Raw genomic sequence first — 26,814 nt, 5'->3', positions numbered from 1 at the left:
ATCATGTCACTTCGGGTATCCTTTAACAGGCATGACTTCTTAGTTTTCAGTTATGAATAAATGTAACATACAAGGACTCATATGACATTTCTCATTTTATTAATGAAATATAACAGAATAGAACATTTCAAATAGAACTGTTTCAATGACTCACATTAATGGGGGATGTAACAGTTTCAGGTGTTTATCAGAGACGTCCAGCTAAGGCTTTCACATACAGTAACCCTTTAGCGGTACTTCGGTATTCTGGCCACACCCGGCTCTCTCTGCACTGGGAAGCTGCGAAGATTCCACACTCAAGTCAAAGAGATTCAGAAAGTGGCGGCAGACTGCAGTGATTGAGTGGCAGAGCCAAGTATTATTGTTATGAAGGTCATCACACCAAAACCAAGTGGCAAAGATCTCTTTTAAAAGCGGAATTACAGGTAAAATTTCCTCTAACCTCAAACAGATTTGTCTTACCATTATAACTTCTAAGAACAGAACCATGTTTAAAAAAAAAAAAAAGTACCTGAAATGGTTAATATGATAATTCACATTTCCACCTGAAACCCCATCTTGCAATTGGCCAGAGGGAACTGTGCACTTCTCAGCTCATGCACTGTGGGGCAATTTTTCTTAGATGTTTAGAGAAGAGTTTTCTATCTAATTAAGAAATCTTCTGAATTGTAAGCAGCATAATGCTGTTTAATTAGCTTTCTTGGGATGAGGTATTTCTGCTTAAGGGTTGCTTGCAGTACTGTGACATGGGGAGAATTGTGTTTCTTTTACAAGGATGACATTACTTTGGGACAAAGGCAGGTAAGAGAACTATACAAGCAATAACGAGCTGGGAGACAGATTTTTATTGTATGTAATGCCAGGCTGTAATTCAGCTTTAATTTCCCTTATAAGCAGTCATGTAAAACTCCACACTGTAAGAAGGCACTGAAGCAATACTTGTGCTTTAAAAATGAAAGTTATTACTCTATACTACAGTACCTATTTCTCCTTAAGGATAACAAAAATTGCAATATAAACAACCATTATAACCTACACAGTAGTGTTCCTTCAACAATAAAAAAATAAAGCAAAAAAAAAAGGAAAAAAACTTTACAGGCAAGGGAAGCACTTCCAGAGAACATCCAATGTGCAGCTGCCATATCATGATCTGTATGACAAGGTACACAATTCAGACTGGAATGATAATTTTACTAGAGTCTATAGAGCATTAAACATTTCTGGGCCCTAGAGAAACAATTTAGCACCTAGAATCCAAGAATAATGGCACAGCGACACTTGGCACCCACTGAGTGCAGGAAACATACCAACACACTTCAGCCTGATATGGACAATAGCACTTTCCTTGCAAGACGTTTGTCAGATCCGAACCCACAGGGACATCAGCAAGAGCACTGTCTGCGGTTTCCATCCATGCTTTGGGCGTTTGCGATGCAATTCCTTTCATTATGATGAATGGAATTGCAACTACATCGGGGACAATCGCAGAGCAACCCAGTGCTGTACATCTTGATGGCCACCTACATTGCCTGCAGCATTAAGGTGGAAACGAGATCTTAATTTGGCACGCAGTTTCCGTTGCTGAACTAGTTAATTTTGCAACATCTTTAATTGCCATCAGATGGCGCCACATCGTTAAATGCCATCGGATGGCCCATTTATGATCACTATATTTATAATAAATTAAATTTATTTTTTTTTTTTGTAATAAAGGATCACTGTAGAGACCCTAAAGTGGTAATTCAAATCTCTTATTTCCTTGGACAAGTGCTGATCAGTCGGATTGGAAGAGGGTAAAAAAAAAAAATTATTTACACTGCAATTCATCACTTCATATAACTGACCACTTTAAAAGTAACGCAATTAAAAAAAATATATATACATACTTTCCCTTTCTAATCTTTATCTGTGACATTCTGAGATTTCTCTGAGGTACACCATAGACTCAGGTGAAGTTCCCATAGCAATACAGGAAGATGAGGCAGGAATTCTGCCATCTGCCTGGACAGGACATCCAAGAGAAGATGCAGATGGTGACACTGCATTCCTACCAGAGACTAGTAAACTGCACTGCATAAACCCGATGATAGCCACTAGGGGAGCAACATCAACAAAGGAAATACTGCATTACTGGATAAAATGGATATATTCAAAAGCATGTAAAAGTTGTTACTATGTGTTTTTGAGCAGTGTTGGTGTTTGGATCCAGCATAGTCTATTCTAAAAAAAAATAAAAAATACTCCCATCTGACGCTGTTCAGCGCTGAACAAGCGGACAGGGTCAGGAGTGGTTTACTAGCTTCCGAGTCACATTGTGCTTCATATGACTCCAATACTTCCGCCTCCTTCTGGTTTGGAAGGAGAAAGTATTGGAGTAATGTGAAGCATAATGTGACTTGCAAGCCAGCGAACTCCTCCTGACCTTGTCTGCTTGTTGGGTGCTGAACAGCAGCAGACAGGAGTATTCGGGTGTTTAAAATCGGCTATGCTGAATTTAAACACTATTTCTGAGCTTCATGGATCAATGCAAGAAAAATTTAGGTAAATGAAGATAGAAGACCTAGTTTTATTGCAGGAATTATCTTGCCTTATTATATCCTCAAGCTACTGATTTGTGGTTTTGCACTTCATTTAATATACCTAAAATAAACTTGTCTTGGCAAAAAACACAGATGCCACGATTGCTGACTTCCATTCAGAAGATTCTAAATCCTGGTTGTTCCGTTGTTCCTTTGAAGATCAGGAGCTCCAGACTTTGTGCATTCTTTATCTGTATTCTTGGTAAAGGTCAACTGTACTTGTAGCCTTGCAGCATTATCACACCATGACATGGGGAGGAACGAAGGTTTTGTTTTTTAAAAAATCGTAACTACTTACAAAAGCAGGTATGATTCCTTCAAACGTCAGAGGATCAGCAGCAACAGGCCGATAATGCTCATGTTCAAGAAATGTTTAGCAATGACATCCATCATATACTTTTCAAGACGAGTTTAGGTGTACATGAAGTGGTTCAGAACCCATTAAACCAAAGATGTCACCATATTAAGTGTTCAGTGATCTTACACCCAGCCTCATCTTCTTCCCCTGCGCAGTAAGTCCATATCCAGACCATCTTAGAGGCTGTGCGCATGGTGACCTGGATCTCCTGCATCACCTCACCCAGATACTCTGATAGTGTGAAGTCAATGCATGTCCATTTTCCCCTCCACAGACTGCATGCTCAATCTGTTCCCTTCACTGTGTGGGCCCAAATATAGGTAAAATGGAGTGCAGTGATGTCATCCTTTGCTCGTTTCTGTTAGCTGTAATGAGGGAGATCTTGGACACAAAGCACATGGCTTCTAATGGTACATACAAATGTCCAACAAAGTGCACAACCAACACGAAGACATGACATTTACACAACTTGTATTTTCCACGCACCAACCAAATGAATGACCGATTCATTAGCATACTGCGCACACAAGCGAAACGAAGGAATGCACAACATGGCCGCATTCATGAGTAAGTCCTTCAAACGACGCGCGCGCACACACACGTGTTTCCAACTGCACGATATCAGCCCAACAGTCCTGTAAATTGATCCCATGGATGTATTGGGTAAATCACCTGTTATCAGTCTCTCATCTAGTCGTTTGCCATGCGTACACATGCATGATTGTTGTACAACAGACCAAAATCAGATGACAATCAGGCGGTTTGGTTGAGCATGTGTACGGGTCTTAAAGAGACACAGAGATTTGTCAAGTGGCCGTTTTTTTCTACTTACCCGGGGCTTCCTTCAGACCCATTAGCATGGATGCATCCCTCGCCGTCCTCCCGCAATCCTCCCTTCAGCTGTGACGTCAGCCGGGGTCTTCTGCGCTTGCGCAGAAGGTCCGCGCATGCGCAGATAGCCCCCCACTGACGTCACTAAGCCGAATACCGGAGAAGATTGTGGCTTAACGGAGGCACTCGGGAGGACGGCGAGGGACACATCCATGCTTATGGGCTGGAGGAACCCCCGGATAAGTAAAAAAAAAGTCCACTTTACACATCGCTGAGTCTCTTTAAAACCATTGCATTTCAGGAGACTATGAAAAGAACAGAAATGGAAAGTAGGGAGCAAAGATAAGGATTAACATTTAACATGGTACATTTTACATAGGAAGTCTGTCATCAAGTTATACAGCTGCTAGATTGAGGCTGCCAGTGTGACTCAAAAGTCATAATCGATCTCTTCAGCACCAATGTGTCGATATGGCATTAGCAGTAGCATGCATATTATCAAACAAACCACTGTCATCAACTCAGTTTCTGTCTGGTTGAAGATGAGTCGCTGTAGCACAAATTAGACAACAGCTGCTTGATTTTGAATGCAATAGGCGTGGTTTTCTCAGGAAAGAAAAAATATACAGTATTAGTCTTAGGAAAGATTCAGGAAAAAAAAAGGGGCATCACACTCCAAGTTTCAGAAATACCTTCCAATGAAAGGCCAGATTAATTCAACGAAAAATACTGATATTCACATAATGGGGATAAGACAAGCAAAAGAAAAAAAAACACAAAGAAAAAGGGACTATATACAACACAAGGAAATGCCCAACATACAATGTTTGCAATAATAATATATAACGTTTCATATTCTTTAGTATTAAAATCCCAGAGGGAACAGTTATTGGTCAGTTGTAGTTTTTAGGTGCTTAGAAAATAAGAAACCAAACATGAAAACTGATATTATTGTTCGAGCAAGTGAACACAGACACTTGACAGGCACCCATGCCCCACGGTGATCAGTGCAGCCTGCGCAGGAGGAGATGCAGTGCCAGAAACTGCTCGTTATACTGTTTGATGCAATAAAGGACCACTATCGTAAAAAAAAAAATATGCAAAATAAAACTAGAATTATTGATACATAAGAGAAAGCCTCTGCTGTGCCTGTCTGAAACTGGAGAGGGGTCCTTCAGCTACAATGACTATCTCTTCAGGAAAGCAGATGACCCTGCTTGGGAACGTTTTTTTGTGTTGTCCAACGACCATCAGCTCAATGGGAGGGGAATCAAAAGGATGATTGTTACCCCACGGCAGGCAATAAGTGACCCAAAAGTCTGTTGGTAACAGAGTCTCATGCAGAATGTCACGTTTATCTAAACAGCAGCGATTTTTTTTTTTTTTTTTAACTATTAACCCTTACTCTTCCTACGACTTTTTCTCTTATGTATCTGTAATTTTAAGTTTTATTTTTTTATACATTTCGCAATAGTGGTCCTTTAAGTGGCATACAATGGCTTTTCCAAGTGCAAAGGTGAAGGTAACATACCCCGTTCACCCAGCCTGAAGAATGCTCTGAAAATCCAATATTCACCCTTTTGTGCTGCTTAACTGAGTACCTGGAACAGTATAAAGCAGCCACAGGAGCAGGCGTATCTCTCCTCCTCGGGCAGTGCTGACTGGGCATGTACTGTTTATGCACTGATAGGACCTTATCCTCTTACATATTCTACATCTTTTGTAGTTTGCACATCTCGAAAACAGCAGAAAATGAAATAAAAATGCAGTCTCCATGGATGAAGATCACCAGCTGCACTTACCCCAGTTCAGACAGCTGGATTATTAGAACACAGCTTTGGGTACAAAAAAAATGCACTACATAATTTGCAAAGGTAGCACTTCACAAAAGGTCTCCACCATGGCTCAACAGATCTATGATCTCGCTTATGTGCTACCAAACACTGTGGTAAACAAACACTGATGGGGAGAAGAAAGATGTGCCGGGTGTGTTGTGGGGACGTCACATGATGCTCACTTCACGGTTCAAAGTAGAACTGATGGAAGAGTCCTTCGAAGAGCGGCACGTCAATGACTGGTGTAGGCCAGGTCCCTTCTGTGATATGCTCATTCAGATGACAGTTCCCATTGTGCTGGGGGGTCCCTTCATGTCTGTCTTATAAACTTCTATAACTCGTACCTTCAGGATCTGTTATGTGCTCCGTTTCCTAACAATCACAAGAAGAGAACAAAAGCATTGTATACAATCTATGACTGCAGAATGGCATGAAAATAATCCCCATAGTGAATGATTTACCATCACTGATGGCAACAGATGTGTGGCTTTTATACAGTATAAGTAAATTGCCTCTGTAATTCATCACATTTTATTTTCTGTAAAAAGCTTTAACTCTCACTCAACAAAGTGACAGCGGTCAGCAAAACATGGGAAGTGGGCACAGAACGGACGCTCTAGATTAGAAAACAGAAGGCCACACCCACATTCTATTGTTATCTGCATATATCTAATTAGAAAAATTCAGAAACCAGTTTATGACCAGAGATGGTCAGTGAGTTGCAAGTAATTCTAAATTGATGCAATTTTTATGCAGGGTCAAAATGGATTTTGACATTTTATCACAAGGTCTTCACGGCTATACACTACTTTCTGGGGAGAGAAGCCACCGTCCCTTTTGTCACCACACACTAGTCCTCTTTAATTCCCTCTCATCTTTACTTACTTAGATTTACTAAGAACACAGATTGAATAGGTCTGTATCTGTCAGACGCCATATTTTAACCTCCCTGACATTCAATTTCCCCAGGATTTCTGTGCAAAAAGTGATACAATTAATTTTCATAACCTGTTTTTTCCCCCGTAACTTGCCAAAATGTGTCAAGCAAGGGTCTAGTATACAGTGTATGAGAGTAATGACGTGTATGCACGTCAATACTGTTCACGGCATGTTTTGTATTGACGTGTACATCCGTCAATACCGCTAGGGAGGTTACGACATAGTATGGAAACGTCTTTTGTGCATATAGAACTAAACCACAACAATGTAAAGGATTAAATTACCCAAATGTCCCCCTGTACTGTATATGTACTAGTTCCATTAGATGTGAAGAAATGCTGTGCTTGTGGCCTAAAGACCAGGACCCATGCTATGCATCTGAGTGAACCTAACTTGCCTAATCTCCATGCTCCATCCAGTGACTGACAATGCATTACCTGGTACTCATACGGTGCTGTGTGATCTGGTTTTCTTGTATTCCTGTATTGTCATATTGCTGTATGTCACCCCTAAATATTGTCTGTAACCTAAATTAATGTTCAGCGCTGCGTAATATGTTGGCGCTTTATAAATACAATAAATAAATAAGAGAGCAGCAACTACAGGGTGCCGACACTGGAAATCTGCCAGCAATTATACAGGTGAAACGTGAAAAATTAGAATATAGTCAAAAGTCCATTCATTTCAGTAATTCTACTTAAAGCGGAATAAAACCCATATGCTCTAAAAAATTATTTACAGCATATTATATACAACCAGCATTTTTTTTTTACTAGACCAGCATTCAAAGGGTTACACACAGGGCTGGAAAGTTCAGTGCAGAGAAATGTGGACACATCCGAAGTGTAGATTATGTTATCTTGTGTTTACTTAATTGTATCAAGTGAGGAATGTGACATTCTCTGACTGTGGAGAAGCTGCTGGACACAGACTCAAAGCATTTCTGCCTTCAATACACAATGAATAAAACCAGTTATTAATAAAATGCAAAGTCAGCTCACAAAGCAAAAAACTGTACTTTTGGGAACGTGTAATTTCTAAATGAATAATAATACTTATGCACAAATGCAAATATGATAACCGTACGACATATAAGAAGTAGGAAAACACGTTTTATTGAATAATAGGTCAGGGTTTTATACCGCTTTAAAGAAACTATCAAACCAGGGACCATATGCAATTCATTTTTCTCTTGAGTTTTCTCCTAGGAGATATTTTTTCATCTTCGATTTAAAATTACTTTTTAGCACTTTGCAATGAAAAAAGTACCAAAAACTAGGTGAAAAAGTACTGTCAAAATTATTTTGAGCATTTGCTTGCTGGTGGTTAAAATAAAAAAGCATTTTATTTAAGTTGTGACACTTTTACCTAGGAGAAAACTCAGGTGAAAAAGTGAATTGCATATGGGCCCAAGTGTTATAAAATTACAATCTACAAATAATGTCTAAGTAGCTGTGTAAATATTTTGCTACTTTTCATGTTAAATATCAGAGGCAAAAGCTGTAATTCATTGTGTGTAGATTTTAGTTCGATTGTAATGTCTCTTTAGCAAAGGTGAATTTCTGCAGTCTGACATGCTAAGAACCGTGTAATATTGAAACAGTTGTATGAAATGCCTATCAGGTTTCAAACACTATTACAAACGTTTATGTTGCACATAAGTTTCAGGTCATCTGCTTTCTGCAGAGCTCTCGGAAACAGGCAGCTGCAGTGAGAGCTTTCTCTCTCTCTCACACACACACAGGTTTAACAGATGTAGTGTGAGGGAATCCCCCCTCCCTTCATGATTTAGTCCGTCAGATTTTGGCGTCAGTGAAGCGTGAAAGAAATTTGATAACCATAAACAAAGAGATAAGCATTAAAATGTATACACCTGTACTTAACAGCACTTCCCAATCTATTCCCATCTCAACTGAAAAAAAAAACATGATAATCGATACTGTTCCTTTAAAAGGTGAAACGAATATATAAAAAAAGACTCATTACATGCAAAGTGAGATATTTCAAGCCTGCATCTGTTATAATTTTGATTTTATTATCACTTACCATTTATGAGAACCACAAAATCAAAATCTCAGACTATTAGAATATAGTGAAAATGTTCAATATTTTAGGCTTAAAGTGTCAGACTCTAATCAGCCAATGAATCCAAAACACCTGCAGAGAGTCCCTACTTCATATATCAGTTTCACCTTTTAAGTTGAATTACTCAAATAAATGGACTTTTGCACGATATTCAAATTTTTCTTTGTACAAACTGTACATAACGTACATGAGAATATCTGAAGATGTTCTGTACAGTACAGGAATTTGGATTACACAGAAATGTTATGATAACTGAAGGAAATGTGGACAATGATGAAAGTGGAATGCAGCTGATGTTGCAAGTGAATATTACCTTCGTGGAGTTGGAGACCTAGAGAGCCTCTTTGAACTCTTGGAATTTTTGGGTGATCTGGAGACAGTTCTACTCCGTCGTTTGCGCCTTTCCCTACGAAAAAGGTAAATAATCTTAAAAATGATAAAACTCTGGCTATTAGAACCAATTTAAAAGCATAAATGTAAAACTACAAGCAGGGGTAGTGCTGAGAGTACAGCACTGCCCTAGCCCATCTTATCTGTAAAATAGTCATTTTTGTGTAATGCAGTGGGTGTACTGCCATCTCCCTTAACACATTCCCTTAATTTGGAGCTTTGACTGCACCTCTGCTTCAGCACACTAAGGCCTCCTTCACACTGGGAATCGCAAAACGCTAGCAAAATCACTAGTGTTTTGTAAATAGATTTCTCACTGTACAGGAAAGCGATTTTGCTTTTTGCTTCTATAACACTGTAACTCAATCGCTGCAAAATTGTTAAAAAAAAATCCTGCATGCAGCGCTTTTGTGATTTCAGTAAATTGCTGGCATTCGCTATGTGTGAACACTGCCATACACATGACACTGCAGAAGCGTTTTTCAAAACGCTAGCGATCGCCAGCAATTGAAGAAGCCGCTGAAATCGCTAGTAAAATGCTCCAGTGTGAATGAGGCCTTACTAGGCAGCAAACATGGGATGCTCTGACTGGAAACAGAGCCATAGTCAAGAGCTCAAGTGTGAGACAGATACTGGGAAAGGCCGGCCCAGAAGGACAGCGAGGAAGCCCATGGCCCAAATGGGGCTGGAGGATGCCCCTGGTAAGTATAAATGCTTCTATTTATAACATCTCAAGTACACTTTAAAGGGATACTGTAGGGGGGTCAGGGGAAAATGAGTTGAACTTACCCGGGGCTTCTAACGGTCCCCCGCAGACATCCTGTGTTGGCGCAGCCACTCACCGATGCTCCGGCCCTGCCTCCGGTTCACTTCTGGAATTTCAGACTTTAAAGTCTGAAAACCACTGCGCCTGCATTGCCGTGTCCTCGATCCCGCTGATGTCACCAAGAGCGCACAGCGCAGGCCCAGTATGGTCTGTGTCTGCGCAGTACACTCCTGGTGACATCAGCGGGAGTGAGGACATAGCAACGCAGGCGCAGTGGTTTTCTGACTTTAAAGTCAGAAATTCCAGAAGTGAACTGGAGGCGGGGCCGGAGCATCGGTGAGTGGCTGCGCCAACACAGGATGTCTGCGGGGGACCATTAGAAGCCCCGGGTAAGTTCAACTCATTTTCCTCCGACCCCCCTACAGTATCCCTTTAAGCAATAGCCGAGTGCATTGTTCCCCTCGTTCCCCTGTCCCCTCCAGAAGCAGCTCCATCATACGCTGCATCATTTCCCTCCTCATGGCACCGCCTAAAGTTAGCAAAGACTGAGATACCATCATTGTATTGCATAGCTGACAATGATCCCAATCAAAGCTAATTCCTTCAATTTATCCAACACTGAAGGCTCAAACACACTATGGCCTGGTGCACACCAAGCGTTTTTGGTAGTTTTCAAAAACGCTGCCGCTTGTGAAAACGCTTAGCAAATGTATCTCAATATGGTGGTGCACACCACCGTTTTGAGGTTTTTAGCAAACTGCAAACGAGGCTCCTGCAGCATTTTTGCGGTTTGCAGATGCGTTTCTGCCTCAATGTAAAGTATAGGAAAAGCTCAAACCGTTCTAAAAAGCGCTAGTTCAGAGCGGTTTTCCAGGCGTTTTTCTTATAGAAGCTGTTCAGTAACAGCTTTACTGTAATAATATATGAAATCTGCTACACAAAAACGCTCCAAAAAACGCTAGGCATGTTTAGAAAACCTCTCAAAACATGCCTAGAATCGCTCTGAAAATCTGCTTCAAAAACCCTCTAGGCGCGTTTTGCAGATCTGCTAGAGGTTTTTGGTGTGCAATGGGCCTATAATCGCTTTTCTGAGCACTCTTTGGCCTCCAGAGCTTTCTGAGAGATTTTTAAAAACGCTCCTATTGACTAACATTAAAATCACGATTGCGGTAAAATCACGTGATTTGACTGTGATTTTATGGGAGCGCTTTTAGTGTGTTAGCCCTGACTTGCTGGCAACAGGCACAAATAAAGCTATATTCCGTGTTAACAGGTAAACATAGAAATTTCCTTTTAAACAATCCCAATTGCCTGGATTCCCTGCTGTTTCTCTGCCTCTAATACTTTTAACTATAGATCTTGAACAAGCATGCAACTGATCGGTAGGAATGATCAAATATATGCAAATTCTTCCAAGTTGATGCAAATGTAACACAGCTTGAAAATGGACCAATAAATTTAAACCTGGGTTAAATTGATTGGTCTATTTTCAAACTGCATACATTTGCATAAAAAAATGCATAATTTCGGAAGAGTTTGCATCTTACTGATCATCCCTACTGATCAGGTGTTTCTAAAATCATTAAAATCAGACAAGATTAGCTGCATGTTGGTTCTGGTGTGATTCAGACACTACTGCAGCCAAATAGATCAGCAGTGCTGCAAGGCAATTGGTGTTGCTTTGAGGACCACTACAGGCATTCATCTTGTAGCAACTCTTAATTGCCTGAAAAAAAACATGTATACACTATCCTACACTTATGCAGGGGGACCCAAACATCATTTCGGCAAAGCATCCAAATACCTTAACTGATTGGTTGACTGAGCAGTCAGGGGATTGCTGGCCTCCACTTCCTGCCAATCTCAGACCACCTGGTAAGGACCAAGAAGAGGAAGTCCACGACACACACCCTCCCATAAATGTTGCATCTTTAGCCTTGGGTGCTGAGCCTATCCTTAACCTCAGAATTAAGGGGGTGATCAACTGCCACATCACTGGTATTTCAGGTCCAAGGAGGACGGAGAGATCCGGCACACAGACAAGCTGTAGGCAGTCTGACTTGAAAATGACCAAAGGTGCTCCATATTCATCACTAAGGAACACTGCAGAGTTGATAAAGGAAGGGTGGGGGCACAAGAGCAAACCTATTTACAGTAGAGTCTCAGTTATCCTAAACTCAGAACCAGAACTCTCAAGCAACCAGAAAAAAAAACCTCCGGCCTTGAAGGATGCACAATGCTATTTTTTACACTACAATTGTGTTGTGATAAGTTTACCTTCATTTGTCTTCATTTTAAAGGAAACTTAAAGAGACACTGAAGTCTTTTTTTTTTAACTTAATTTCTTATCCAGTCAGCATGACCATTAAATCCTAAGCAGATTCACTGCATCCCCCAGCAAAACGAGTGATTTATGGCTTAGAGAAAAATATTCGGCCCCATTGAAGTTTTCCACATTTTGTCACATTATTGCCACAAACATGAATCAATTTTATTGGAATTCCATGTGAAAGACCAATACAAAGTGGTGTACACGTGAGAAGTGGAACGAAAATCATACATGATTCCAGACATTTTTTAACAAATCAATACCTGAAAAGTGGAGTGTGCGTAATTATTCCGCCCCGAATCAATACTTTGTAGAACCACCTTTTGCTGCAATTACAGCTGCCAGTTTTTTAGTCTTTACCGGCTTTGGACATCTAGAGACTGAAATCCTTGCCCATTCTTCTTTGCAAAACAGCTCCAGCTCAGTCAGATTAGATGGACAGCGTTTGTGAACAGCAGTTTTCAGATCTTGCCACAGATTCTCGATTGGATTTAGATCTGGACTTTGCCTGGGCCATTCTAACACATGGATAGGTTTTGTTTTAAACCATTCAATTGTTGCCCTGGCTTTACGTTTATGGTCGTCGTCCTGCTGGAAGGTGAACCTCCGCCCCAGTCTCAAGTCTTTTGCAGACTCCAAGAGGTTTTCTTCCAAGATTGCCCTGTATTTGGCTCCATCCATCTTCCCATCAACTCTGACCAGCTTCCCTGTTGAAGAGAAGCACCCCCAGAGCATGATGCTGCCACCACCATATTTGACAGTGGGGATGGTGTGTTCTGAGTAATGTGCAGTGTTAGTTTTCTGCCACACATAGCATTTTGCATTTTGGCCAAAAAGTTCAATTTTAGTCTCATCTGACCAGAGCACCTTCTTCCACATGTTTGCTGTGTCCCCCACACGGCTTGTGGCAAACTGCAAACGGGACTTCTTATGCTTTTTTGTAAACATGGCTTTCTTCTTGCCACTCTTCCATAATCAGAATCAATTTATTTCACCAAGTAAGTTTGCACTTACAAGGAATTTTCTTGGCAGTTGCTTAACAAACGCAAACACAAACAAAAACAATACAAGGACAGACAATATGTATATTACAAGTCAAGTATGTGAGTATAGTGGCAGTAAGCAAGGTGAGAATTGTTCATTTTCAGTTCTGTGCTGATTACTTTCAAGTCCTAGCAGCTCTAGCGTGGTTCAGCATTAAGTATGGCTACCACCTGAGGAAAAAAGCTGTTCCTGTGTCTAGAGGTTTTCGTTGCGATTGACCGGAATCTGACTCCTGAAGGCATGCGCTGGAAGATGGAGTGAGCAGGGTGAGAGGGGTCAGAGGCAATTTTGGTTGCTCTCTTTCTGCACCTGCTAGTGTAAAGATCCTGCAGGGAAGGTAAGCTACAGCCAATTATCCTTTCCGCTGTTCGGATGATGCGCTGCAGACTCCCCTTTTCTAATGCTGAGCAGGAGCCGAACCATACAGTCATAGATGATGTCATGGTGGATTCGATGATTGCAGTGTAGAACTGCACCATTAGATTTTTAGGTAGGCCAAACTTTCTCAGCTGCTGTAGATGGTACATCCTCTGCTGCGCTTTCTTGACGATAGTGGCCGTGTTGTTATCCCATTTTAGGTTGTTTGAGATTGTGGACCCAAGAAACTTGAATGACTCTACCTGGGTTATTGTGGATCCATTTATGATTAAAGGGAGGTGCTAGTGGGGGAGATCTCCTAAAGTCTATTATCATATCCATGGTTTTGAGAGCATTTAGTTCCAAGTTGTTGCTGCTGTACCAGGAGGAAAGCTGTCCCACTACATGCCTGTATGCAGACTCATCCCCATTTTGTATAAGACCAACTACTGTTGTGTCATCTGCAAACTTCAGAACCTTAACAGATGGATCTGTGGAGATGCAGTCATTGGTGTAAAGTGAGTAGAGCAGTGGGGAAAGCACACAGCCCTGGGGTGCACCAGTACTGACTGTTAGAGAGCTCGATGTGTGTTTCCCAAGTCTGACCTGCTGTCTGTCGGTTAAGAAATTGGTTATCCATTTTCAGATGGATTCAGGTATGTGTAGCTGGGAGAGTTTGCTGTGTAGCAGTGATGGAATTATGGTATTAAATGCAGAGCTGTAATCTATGAATAAAATCCTTGTGTAGGTTCCTGGGGTGTCTAGATGCTGTACTATATAATGCATACACATGTTAACGGCGTCCTCTGTGGATCTATTAGGCCTGTCGGCAAATTGCAGAGAGTCCAGCAGGGGATCTGTGATGGATTTCAGGTAAGCCATTATGAGTTTTTCGAATGCTTTCATAACCAATGATGTCAGGGCAACAGGCCTGTAATAGTTTAAGCATGTAGGTTTTGATTTTTTGGGAATTGGTACAATGGTTGAGGTTTTAAAACAGACAGGGACAATTGAGAGTTCAAGAGACGATTTCAATATGTCTGTAAATAAAGGCGCTAATTGATCGGCACAGTTTCAGACATTTCGCAGTCACAGAGTCTGGTCCAGGCGCCTTATTTCCTTTCTGTCTTTTGAAGAGTCTGTATACATCTGATTGGCATATTGGTAGAGCATGCACTTCATGGGACAGGTTAGCAGATTGTGTCTGGCCTCCTGTGTTGTGTAGATACTGAGGCACCGCAGGGGGTGGAGACATTGGCTGGCTGGAGGAGTGCTCAGTTTGCAAATTATGTAAATTGACTTGGTGTGTTTGGCTTTTGTTGGTAGTGTCAAACCTGCAATAAAATGTATTCAACTCATTTGCAAGCTGCAGGTTGTGTAGTGAGTGTGGAGATTTCTTTCTGTATTTGGTAATTTCATGTAGAGATTTCCATATTGTGGACGAGTCGGCCATGGAACATTTTTCCTCAAGTTTTTTTTTTAGAATAATCTTTTTTTGCGTCGTAATGGCTCTCTGCATTTTGTATTTTGCAGCTTTGTAGAGGACTTTATCGCCTGTACGATATGCCCTTTCTTTGTCGAGGCGCAGCTTCCTAAGATGTGATGTAAACCAGGGTTTATCGTTGTACCTGATGCACTTTTTAGTGGGGATACAGGACTCTTCGCAAAAGGTAATATATGATGTCACAGCGTCAGTGTATTCATTTAGGTCACTGGAGGATTCTTTAAATATATTCCAGTCAGTCAAATCAAAGCAGCTCTGTAGTTTTTCTACAGCTTCACTCGTCCATTTCTTAACTGTGGTCACTACTGGTTTGGCAGTTTTTAGTCTTTTGATGTATGTTGGGATAAGCTGTACAACAACATGATCAGAGTTCCCCAAAGCTGCCCTGCTGACAAAGTGAGGAGTCCTTAGTCGTAGTGTAACGGTGAACAAGTGTCTTACCATCTCTAGTTGCGTTTGTGACGTGTTGCCTGTATTTGGGGAGTTCTTTGGAAATGTTAGCACTATTGAAATCCCCTAGTATGATAAAAAAAAAAAAAAAAAAAAAAAAAAAAAAAAAAAAAGAATCGGGGTACTCCCGTTCCATTTCAGTGATTTGATCTGCGAGATCTTGGAGTACAGGCTGCATACATGTTTGTGGAGGGATGTACACAGCAACCAAAATAAATGAAGAAATCTCACGGGGTGAATAGTAGGGTTTGCAGTTTATGAAGAGTGTCTCCAGCCCAACTGAGCATGTCCTCTTAATAACTAACATCCGTGCACCACCTATCATTAATATAGAAACAGAGTCCTCCACCTTTGGTTTTGCCAGAAATAAGTGGGTCCCAGTCAGATCTGTAGAGTGCAAATCCATTAATCTGCAGAGCGTTGTCTGGAATAAGCTCAGATAGCCAAAGAGCAGCAGAGAGATGAAAGTCCTTTGTTCTGATCAGTAGTTGAAGCTCATCTAGTTTGTTGCATATGGACCTGACATTAGAGAGTATGATTCCAGGTAGTGGAGAGCGCAGTCCTCTGCGTCGAAAGAGTCTGGATCCTGGAGCGCTTGCCTCTTCTTCTAAGCTTCACTGCCTGATTCAGCACAGTAGCTCCACTGGTTAGAATCCCCAGAAGATCAAGAGTAGATGAAATATCCAGGGGTAGATTACATTTAGCGAAGTTCCGAATGCTCAGTAGCTGTTCACTGGTGAAGGTTATTCGGGTTGGGTTGCACAAGACAATGTTGAAAAACAAAAATACATAAAACAAACATAAAAAGACAGTGAAAGCTGCCGAGGCTGCCATCTCCAGGCGCCTCCTGATGTAAGGCCAACTTTGTACAGTGCATGACTAATAGTTGTCCTATGGACAGAGTCTCCCACCTGAGCTGTAGATCTCTGCAGCTCATCCAGAGTCACCATGGGCCTCTTGACTGCATTTCTGATCAACACTCTCCTCGTTCGGCCTGTGAGTTTAGGTGGACGGCCTTGTCTTGGTAGGTTTACAGTTGTGCCATACTCCTTCCATTTCTGAGTGATCGCTTGAACAGTGCTCCGTGGGATGTTCAAGGCTTTGGAAATCTTTTTGTAACCTAAGCCTGCTTTAAATTTCTCAATAACTTTATCCCTGACCAGTCTGGTGTGTTCTTTGGACTTCATGGTGTTGTTGCTCCCAATATTCTCTTAGACAACCTCTTAGGCCGTCACAGAGCAGCTGTATTTGTACTGACATTAGATTACACACAGGTGCACTCTATTTAGTCATTAGTACTCATCAGGCAATGTCTATGGGCAACTGACTGCACTCAGACCAAAGGGGGCTGAATAATTACGCCCACCCCACTTAGCAGTTATTGATTTGTAAAAAATGTTTGGAATCATGTATGATTTTCATTCCACTTCTCACGTGTACACCACTTTGTATTGGTCTTTCAGGTGGAATTCCAATAAAATTGATTCATGTTTGTGGCAGTAATGTGACAAAATCAAGGGGGCCGAATACTTTTGCAAACCACTGTAGACCTGCAAAGTTCCACAACTTTGCAGGTCGCAGATTGTACTGCCCTGGGGAGGCAGAGCTTTGCGCTGTAGCTCTGTCTCCTATCCAGTCAATCTCAGCGGATCTCCGCCTCTCCCCACCCCTCTCAGTGAAAGAAGACAGAGGGACGGGGAGAGGCGGAGATTGACTGGAGAGGAGGCAGAGCTATGGCACACAGCTCTGCCTCTTATGGGAAGGAGAAGGATACGAGCTGGTGGGGATTTGGCGAATCTGCTTAGGATTCAATGCTGATGCTGACTGGATAATAAATTAAGGCAAAAAAAGAGACTTCAGTGTCTCTTTAAAGTTGCCAGTTCCTTACCTGGGGCTTCTTCCAACCCCCTGAAAGTCTCCCTTGCCGTCATTCCTCGCTGTTCCATTCCTATGCTTTCCCCCTCCGAACGCTATGCGCGACCCCATTTCTTCTCTATCATGCTCCCACGGTCAGGAGCACTCTGCGCTTGCACAGTAAAAATTGCTACTGTGCAGAACAGGAGCGTGGTCAAGGAGGAGTGCAGCCTGGGCTGCGCATGCCCAGAAACCGGTGACTGGCTGAGTCAACCAGCTTACGGAGGGGGACAGCAGAGGAATGGAGCGGCTCAGAATGATGGCAAGGGACCAGGAGGACTTCAGAGGGCTGGGAGAAGCCCCAGGTAAGTAACATGCCATATTAAATTTCAATTACTATTAATTACTGTACTTCAAAAGCAATAACGTTTATGGTTCGGGTATGGTGTAAGGTATAGTACAGCCTATTTTTAACAGTGACTCAAGCAACCTGAAATACATTATCCGTCATATGCCAATCCCCATAGATGTCGAATAGCTGAGATTCTACTGTACTTTATTGAATTGAACCCATAAGATGCAATAAATCGCACTCCGCCATCCAAGCAGGGAGTGAGGAAAGAGCTCTTCCCAGTCTGCGCTTCCACAAAGACCTGAATAACAGAGGATTACTGTTTTCCTGCCAATGCAAAACAAAAACAAAAAACAGCCAAGTAGAGTAATGAACCTCAAAGTTTTGGCACATCTATAGTCTTATTCAGAACCTTGGACTCCATTACTCTGTAAATACGAGGAGGATTGCTAGTTATTGCCACTGCTATAGGAATCATTAGTATTGCTTATATGTAAAGTCTTCAGGACTAGGTGAATGCCGCTATTCACCAACCTCCAAACTGCAAGTATATTATAAATCTGCAGCATGCAATTGGCCATCTGCAGCATTGCATTCTAACCACATTGGCTCCACATTGGACTATAAGCTCTCTAGGCTTCTGTGGTTGATTCATAAAGCACACCTGAATGTCAACAGCCATACCTGCTAACACTGCGGGATCTTCGGACAGAGGAGTGCCCCTTTGAAGGGCTCCGAGAGCGTTTCTCTTTCCTCTTTTTATCATTTTTCTCTTTGAGCCTGTCCTTTTCCCTGGCTTTACTTCTCTCTTTGTCCCTCTTCTTGTCCCTGTAACATAAAAAAAAAAGTACAGTTCAAAGCTTTAACCCAGCAGCACCATCAAGTGTATGAAAGTATGAATTACACAATGTAAAAGGATGCAGGCATTTAATAATAAAAAAAATGTATTGGCCTTGAATAATGTATGCCTTTTTTTTGCTATGGAGAAAGCCAAAAAAGACAGAAAAACCCTACAATGGCCAGATAAACAAAAACAAAAACCCCACACACAGCTTGGCTAATGCTGACTACTTCAGCTCTTGCATCCATTTCTCCCAGCTCCTGCCATTGTTTACAACCTCAACTCTGGTCTGGTTATCAAACAAATTACCTCATGTGAGGTAATTTACCTCACGAGGTAATGACATTTAGCAATTCTGGTAGGTTTTAGTCATGTTTTACCTCATGAGGTAATTTACCAAAAATAGCTATTCTCATGGAAATTAGGGTGTATGTTAGCACAGTTTACCAATCAGTTTAAGACCTGCCTGTACCTGGAGGTAAAGTCAATTTGTATGCATTTTGCAGTTTTTAGTGGAGTTCCTATTCAGGCCATGTAATAGAAAAGAATAGTAGAAATAAAACTCCAAATATTTACTGGATTATTTTTTCTTACAAGGGATGCCTATAAGTATACTTTTCATAGGTTGCTACATAATCAAATACACCTCCCCCCTACCAGAATTGAGGCCAAAGTGTGGTGGGAAAGGCTCTACCTTCCTCTTTCATGTTAAAAAAATCACTGACACCACTCCATCATGGTTACACTTTATAGAGGTCTCATTTCTCACCCAATTCAATGGAAGCAAGACGTTTTGAATCAGGATACCATTTATTGGCTAACTTAGAAGAGAGGCAGTAAGCTTTCGACTAAGCCTTCGACAAATGGATTCCTGTATACTGTCGAAAACTTATAATACAGCTTTACACTTGACTGATTCTCCAACTCAATGGAAAAACAGTTCAGGTGTTTAGTACTTAGGACAACCTAAAGCAGGGGTCAGGAACCTTTTTGGCTGAGAAAACGCCACATATTTTAAAATGTAATTCCGTGAGAGCCATATAATCTGTTACAAACTGGGACAGTAGGGCTCACGTCCCTGTTGCAATCAGGAATCGCACTTTCCACACACATGTAACAGGCCTATATTTCTCCAGGCCTGGAAGCCGGTGCCGAACTCCAGCAGGTACACCACTCCTGCAAACACTTGTACTCTGGACACAATAAGGAGACAGCACACAGGTAGCTTCTTCAAGTAATCTGTATTATGATTATACAGTTACAGAGCAGGCAGAGGACATGACCTGTTTCGGGCGTAGCACCTGAGGAAGGGCTACGCCCGAAACATGTCGTGTCCTCTGCCTGCTCTGTAACTGTATAATCATAATACAGATTACTTGAAGAAGCTACCTGTGTGCTGTCTCATTGTGTCCAGAGCTCACGTCCCTGTTGCCATGCTGATGTGTATACAGTTGATCTGCCGGGCAGCGGAAGTGCCTACTTTGAAAATTTTACTTGCGCTGCCACACTAAGCTGCGCTGCTTGAGCAGTGTAGCTTAGTGAATAAACCCCTACTGTTTTGTATGTGAGCCAGATGTAGCCATCAAAAGAGCCACATCTGGCTCCCGAGCCATAGGTTCCCTGCCCCTGACCTAAAGCATACATATCAAACTCTGGCCTGCAGGCCAAATCTGGCCCACAGAAACATCACATTTCCCCACTTTGCATTATGCTTGGCCCAATCTAGACCACCATGGAAGTTATATTGGGAGTGAAGCCTTTCATTACCAGGGAAGTCATATGCGGGAGGAAGGAGGAAGGCACTAGACACCTGTATAGGAAAAAGAAAGGAGAGGGGGTTGTCACTAGACAAGAACTATTTTGGGGTGTGAGAGGGGACCCCTAGACACCAGGGAACTATTTAAGGATGGGAGGGGGACTTTAGACACCAGGGAACTGTATAGGAGGGGAGCGCACAAGACACCAGGGAACTGTATAGGAGGGGAGGGCACTGGACACCAGGTAACTGTATAGGAGGGGAGGGCACTAGACACCAGGTAACTGTATAGGAGAGGAGCGCACTAGACACCAGGGAACTGTATAGGAGGGGAGCGCACAAGACACCAGGGAACCAGTTTAGGGGAGGGATGGGGCTACTAGACACCAGGGAACAGTAAAGGGGAGGCAGGGGCTATCTAGACACCAGGGAACTGTATAGGGGAGGAGCATTAGACACCAGTGGACTGCATGGGGAGGTAAAAGGCATTAGACACCAGGGATGTGTATATTGGAGGGGGCCCATTAGACACCAGAGAACATTATAAGGGAGGGAGGAGGTAACTAGACATTGAGGTTGGCCTGCAACTTTGTATTTGAGTTGTGATAACCAGGACCTAAAGCAAGTTTAGTTTAAAAGCCAAAAGCGGCTTCACATTAAAACCTCTATTTTAGAGTAACATGTTTTTCTTTTTTACTTCAAGAGAACCCGAGGTGGGTTTGAAGAATGTTATCTGCATACAGAGGCTGGATCTGCCTATACAGCCCAGCCTCTGTTGCTATCCCAAACCCCCCTAAGGTCCCCCTGCACTCTGCAATCCCTCATAAATCACAGCCACGCTGCTGACAAACAGCTCGTCAGAGCTGGCTGTGTTTATCTCTATAGTGTCAGTCTGCTGCTCTCCCCGCCTCCTGCAGAACTCCGGTCCCCGCCTGCATCCCTTCCCTCCCTGCTGATTGGAGGGAAGGGACGGGGGCAGGGCCCGGAGCTATGCAGGAGGCGGGGGAGCAGCTGAGACTGACACTACAGATGTAAACACAGCCTCACAGCACGGCTGTGATTTATGAGGGATTGCAGAGTGCAGGGGGACCTTAGTGGGGTTTGGGATAGCAACAGAGGCTGGGCTGTATAGGCAGATCCAGCCTCTGTATGCAGATAACATTCTTTAAACACACCTCGGGTTCTCTTTCAGGACTGAAGGCACAGTAGAAACTGCTCCATTTCAAATACAGTTAAGGATAATGCCGTACATTGTGGACCTCTAAGACCACATATCTACAGTCAGAGAAAAAATTTCTTAACACTTTCCATTGGCTTTTGACAAAAGAGGGGTTGGTTCTTTACACTAAATTCCTTCTGTATGGATTAAAAAAAATGAACTCTAAAGAAAATTAGTGTTGCTACCTCATGTCTGTAGAGAGAAAGGGAAAGATATTGGACTATTCCTACCATGCCTGTGGACAAGCTAGATATTCAAATGCAAGCAACAGAAAACCAAAACGAGGGTTCTGTAAAACTACAGTGGAGGCACACTTCTGAAACGTCATCCAACACTTGCAATGTGCTTTACTACATAGCTCTACAGACAAATACTGTATATGTGATGTGTTCTGGTAAACTCACCCCAACTATTGTTCTGGAACACTTGGCAGTGTTTGGCTTATTGCCTGGAACTTTCATTTTTATTATCTGAAGCACCAGGCTTTCTTTCACAGCTTGCAAAAAGTATGTTTCTTAGTTAATCAGTCCCTTAAAGAGAACCCAAGGGAGGGAATAAAAAAACCCCACAAAAAAACATACGGTACTTCCGGAACCAGAGTACAATGATCCGTTCCTCGCCACCCCATGATGCTCCGTTCGTCTGCTGGGTTGCAAAGGGTATTTTTTTTCCCCCAAGGATGGCCAGAATCTGCAGGATCTCAGAGTTCCCTGGTTCTGATCAGAAAGCTGGGGAAGGGGCAGGAAACGGCAGAGAGGGGTCAGGGACAGACGCGGAAGGGGTGTTCCTAACGTCAGAGTGGGATTTCAGCAGGAGTTACTTTCCTGCAAAGGACACCCCTCGCCCTATTAGGATGCTGACAAGCTGCTTGTTGGTGAATTCAGGGGAGCACAGAAGAGGGGAGGTGGAAAAGAGCAGTGCAGAGGACACAAAGGCATGTCACAGAGTAAGGAGCATGCCTCTGTGCCCATTTGTAATGTAACAGCCTACTCAGGTACACTCTAAAACACTGTCTTATTGTCCCAGAGCCACCACATTATAATGTAGCAAAGATTTCAGTTACCTAGAACGTGACCGACTTTTGGATCTGCGTCGATCTTTTGATCTGGAGCGTTTCTTGACAGGACTCCTTGATTTCCGGCTATCTTTGTGCCTAGACCAAGAGCGGTTACGTGAACGACTTCTGCAATAGGAAGGAATAAGATGTTAAACAATTCAGCTCGTTAGCTTTGTTGTACACCTCCACTAGCACCAGCATGGGCAATCTCAATCTGAAAAACTGTAATGCTAGGTACACACCATACAATGTTCTGGCAGATTTACCTGCCAGATTGATTATTTCCAACAGGTCCGATCTTAACCCATTCGCGTTCCGTCGTTTTCACTTGAGAAATGTTCACCTTCCATTCATTAGCCTATAACTTTATCACTACTTATCACAATGAACTGATCTATATCTTGTTTTTTCCGCCACCAATTAGGCTTTCTTTGGGGGGTACATTTTGCTAAGAGCCACTTTACTGTAAATGCATTTTAACAGAAAGAATAAGAAAAAAATGGAAAAAATTCATTATTTCTCAGTTTTCAGCCATTATAGTTTTAAAATAATACATGCCTCCACAATTAAAACTCACGTATTGTATTTGCCCATATGTCCCGGTTATTAAAATTATGTCCCTATCACGATGTAAGGCGACAATATTTTATTTGGAAATAATGGAGCATTTTTTCCGTTTTGCATCTATCACTATTTACAAGTTTAAAATAAAAAAAAAAAATATAGAAATATTTCATCTTTACATTGATATTTAAAAAGTTTAGACCCTTAGGTAAATATTTACATTTTTTTTTATTGTAATGTTTTTTTGTTTTTTTATATTAAACATTTTATTTGGGTAGTTTTGGGAGGGTGGGATGTAAACAATAGATTTATAATGTAAATGTGTGTTTGAGTTATTTTTTTTACTTTTAGTTGTAGTTTTACTTTTTGGCCACAAGATGGCGGCCATGAGTTTGTTTACATGACGTCACTCTAAGCGTAACATACGCTTAGAGAAACGCATGGAGGACGCTACAGCCAGAAAAAGTGCAGCTTCCGAGAGAAGATGTCACTTTTTCAGCGGGGTAGAGGAATCAGTGATAGTGCACCATAGCCCGATTCACTGATTGCCTGGCTAACGAGCCGCGGCCGGGAACTAAAATAGGTTAATTTCAATCGATTTTTCTATCATCGTTTTTCATAGAACTGAACAAAAAAACTATTAAAAAAAAGATCGGAAATTCAGATCGGACATGTTGGAAATAATCGATCTGGCAGGTAAACCTGCCAGAAAATAGTTTGGTGTGTACCTAGCATAAGATAATGATGGAGAGCCTGTGTGATTGTGTGCTCAGAGGAGTCAAGATACAGGTAAGTCACTGGTTAACAAACGAGATAAGGACAGTAGGTCCTGCCTTAGCCTGAATCTGTCCATAAGTCGAAACACTGCCATCTCTGTCCCATGTACCTCCTCTATGCCCCCCCCTGGGCCACCTCTGCCCCCCCCCACTCTGTCACCTCTGTCCCCATGTGTGCCATTATCTGCCTCTGTGCACCTCTGTACCACCTCTGCCCCCCTTTATGCCTTCTGTCCTAGTGATAATAGTAATGTGCTAATTACCGTATATACTCGCAAGCAAGCCGAATTTTTGACCCCCAAAAAGGGGGTCAAAAGTTGGGGGGTCGGCTTGCTTCCGAGTCATGTAATAAAGCCCCCGCTGCCCACTCCCCCCGCGGCCGCCGCTGCTATTACCTTAGCTCGGCGCCACTTCTATTCCCTTGTCCTGCTCGTATACGGTAATCCATTCCACAGCAGCGCCCCATGGCGGCTGCTGTGTGATGACGGAGGAAACAATAGAGAGCGGTTCCCATAGTAACGGCGATACATCGCCGTTACAGGAAGCCGCTCTCTATGGTTTCCTCCGTCATCACACAGCAGCCGCCATGGGGCGCGCTGCTGTGGAATGGATTACCGTATACGAGGCGAGCAGGACAAGGGAATAGAAGCAGCGCCGAGCTGAGGTAATAGCGGCAGCCGCAGGGGGGAGGGGCACTACATTAGCTATGCTGGGGCCCTATATTAGCTATACTGGGGCACTACCTACCCATACTGGGCACTATACTAGCTATACTGGGGCACTACCTACCCATACTTGGCACTATACTAGCTATACTGGGCACTATACTAACTATACTGGGCACTATACTAGCTATACTGGGGCACTACCTACCCATACTGGGCACTATACTAGCTATACTGGGGCACTACCTACCCATACTGGGCACTATACTAGCTATACTGGGCACTATACTAGCTATACTGGGCACTATACTAACTATACTGGGCACTATACTACCTATACTGGGCACTATATTAGCTATACTGGGGCACTACCTACCCATACTGGGCACTATACTAGCTATACTGGGCACTATACTAACTATACTGGGCACTATACTACCGATACTGGGGCACTACCTACCCATACTGGGCACTATACTAGCTATACTGGGCACTTTACTACCCATACTGGGCACTATACTAGCTATACCGGGACACACTGGGGGGATCACATGGACAGCATTTCCTACCCCCGGCTTATATGAGGGTCACTCATTTTTTCCTTGTTTTTCAGGTAAAAGTTGGGGGGTCGGCTTATATGCGGGTCGGCTTGCTTGCGAGTATATACGGGTATGCTAACGTGAAATTTCCCATACCGCACACTCCCCAGCACTGGCAGGGATCGTTTGATGCCAGATACATGTGCTTGAGCAATCGGCTAAAAAAGCACAATAACTCTCCGAGCCTCCAGTGATGTCTGGCAGTCTCCCCATACCTCCCTGTGGGCTCCTAACAGCTTTCTGGTGTCCTCCGTACACGCAAGTCGGCAAGTCACATGACCCGCATTGGGTCAGATGACAAGCCGGCTTTCATGCACTGGGACGGAAAGCCGCCAGGAGCCCACAGGGAGGTACGGGGAGACTGCCAGACATCACTGGAGGCGTGGTAAGTATTTAAAAGGCCTCCAATCCGGCCCCCCCTCCCAAACACTGCAACACTATAGTCCCTGTTATCCCCTCAGGCATGCCGGTTAGTTGAGACTTACGGTTGACTGATTTTCAGATAACGGGTACTCTGCTGCATAACTGTGCAACTACACTTCAATTCACAAAATGCATTAGCGAATTTCACTTTGTTTTTGCTAAATTACGAACACGGCTGTCAAACGATTTTTCCCATGAATTGCGAAAACACATTTGTGCAAACCACAAAAAAGTGGGAGGAAGCAAAAAAAGGAAAAAAAAATACCTTGTCAGATTTAAAGAAAAAAATGTTTTTTAAACTCTGTAAATTGACCATTTGCTGTGGTACCTTAATATATAAAGAGTTCTGCACACACATTTTATACTTGTTAAAGCAAACCTGTGACTTAAAAAAAAAGAGAGGTAGTCACATACTTACCTAGGTAGAAGGAAGCCTCTAACCATGTGCGATACGTATGTGACATGATTGTCTTAATGTATGGGAATGTACATTATTGTTCACATATATATGTTAAATTGTGATTCATGTGTATTATATTCTGCCTGGTTCTGGATGGGTCATTATAGTTCATCACAGCAACTGGAGAAGTTGGTATTGTTCACAAAAACATGTTCTTGAATTGCTGTGCAATAAGTTACATTTCTTACATTCCTTGTCCACACGGCAACATTTTCTTCCTGCCATTGTGCAGCATAAGAAAATGTTCTGATCACGCGCTGAAATGGTAACGTGTTTTCTGTGCTTGCGCGGAAGAATATGTTCTAATCGCGTGCTGAAATAGCAATGTGTGTTCTTTCTGCAATTGCAGAAAAGCTTTACTCACCTGGGGCTTTCTCCAGCCCCTTGCAGCCGACTGTCCCACGCTGACTGCTCCCACCTCAGTCTTCGTGCACGGTGCAGAGGCCGACCCCGAGGTTGTCCTTACTGCGCCTGCTTGAAGCGCCGCTGTCAATCATGGCCACATTGGTCTGCGGCGTACTGCGCAGGCGCATTTGCCTGATAACTCCTTTAAGGCAGGGAAAAACAGTGATTTTGGGACTTTCCAGAAGACCAGCAGACTTCAGTATACAGTTCGTGTATTCCAGGTGTTTTCCCCTTCGAGATCACCGAGGTCCCCCGATTCTCCATGGGTGATGCTACAACTGGTAAAGTATTGTTGATGCATACTTCTAATTACTCTAACTAACTAGGATTCTGCAGGCTTAGATAATATTGTAATAATATTGTAGGACTGAATAAA

General features: G+C 42.6%; 1 protein-coding gene across 2 annotated transcripts in view; it reads right to left on the bottom strand.

Annotated features, from left to right (window-relative positions):
- Nucleotides 1-2,442: 2,442 nt before the first annotated feature.
- The window catches only part of SREK1 (splicing regulatory glutamic acid and lysine rich protein 1), a 66,763-nt gene continuing 42,391 nt past the window's right edge, over nucleotides 2,443-26,814 (bottom strand). Inside the window, exons 9-12 of one of the 2 annotated variants that reach the window (XM_068249973.1) lie at nucleotides 22,553-22,672; nucleotides 18,358-18,501; nucleotides 8,941-9,033; nucleotides 2,443-5,975 (exon numbers count right to left, since the gene is read on the bottom strand). In XM_068249973.1, the coding sequence (XP_068106074.1) occupies nucleotides 5,960-5,975; nucleotides 8,941-9,033; nucleotides 18,358-18,501; nucleotides 22,553-22,672 (373 nt within the window). In that variant the 3' untranslated portion in view covers nucleotides 2,443-5,959. Of the gene's footprint in view, nucleotides 5,976-8,940; nucleotides 9,034-11,617; nucleotides 11,887-18,357; nucleotides 18,502-22,552; nucleotides 22,673-26,814 lie in introns of those variants that run through there. The other variant, XM_068249983.1, reaches the window with a different exon arrangement.

Source organism: Hyperolius riggenbachi, chromosome 1 (genome assembly GCF_040937935.1).
Source record: "Hyperolius riggenbachi isolate aHypRig1 chromosome 1, aHypRig1.pri, whole genome shotgun sequence".
In the NCBI taxonomy this organism is placed as follows: Eukaryota; Metazoa; Chordata; class Amphibia; order Anura; family Hyperoliidae; genus Hyperolius; species Hyperolius riggenbachi.
Note: the sequence above shows the minus strand (reverse complement) of the source record. Positions and strands in the feature narration are given on the sequence as shown.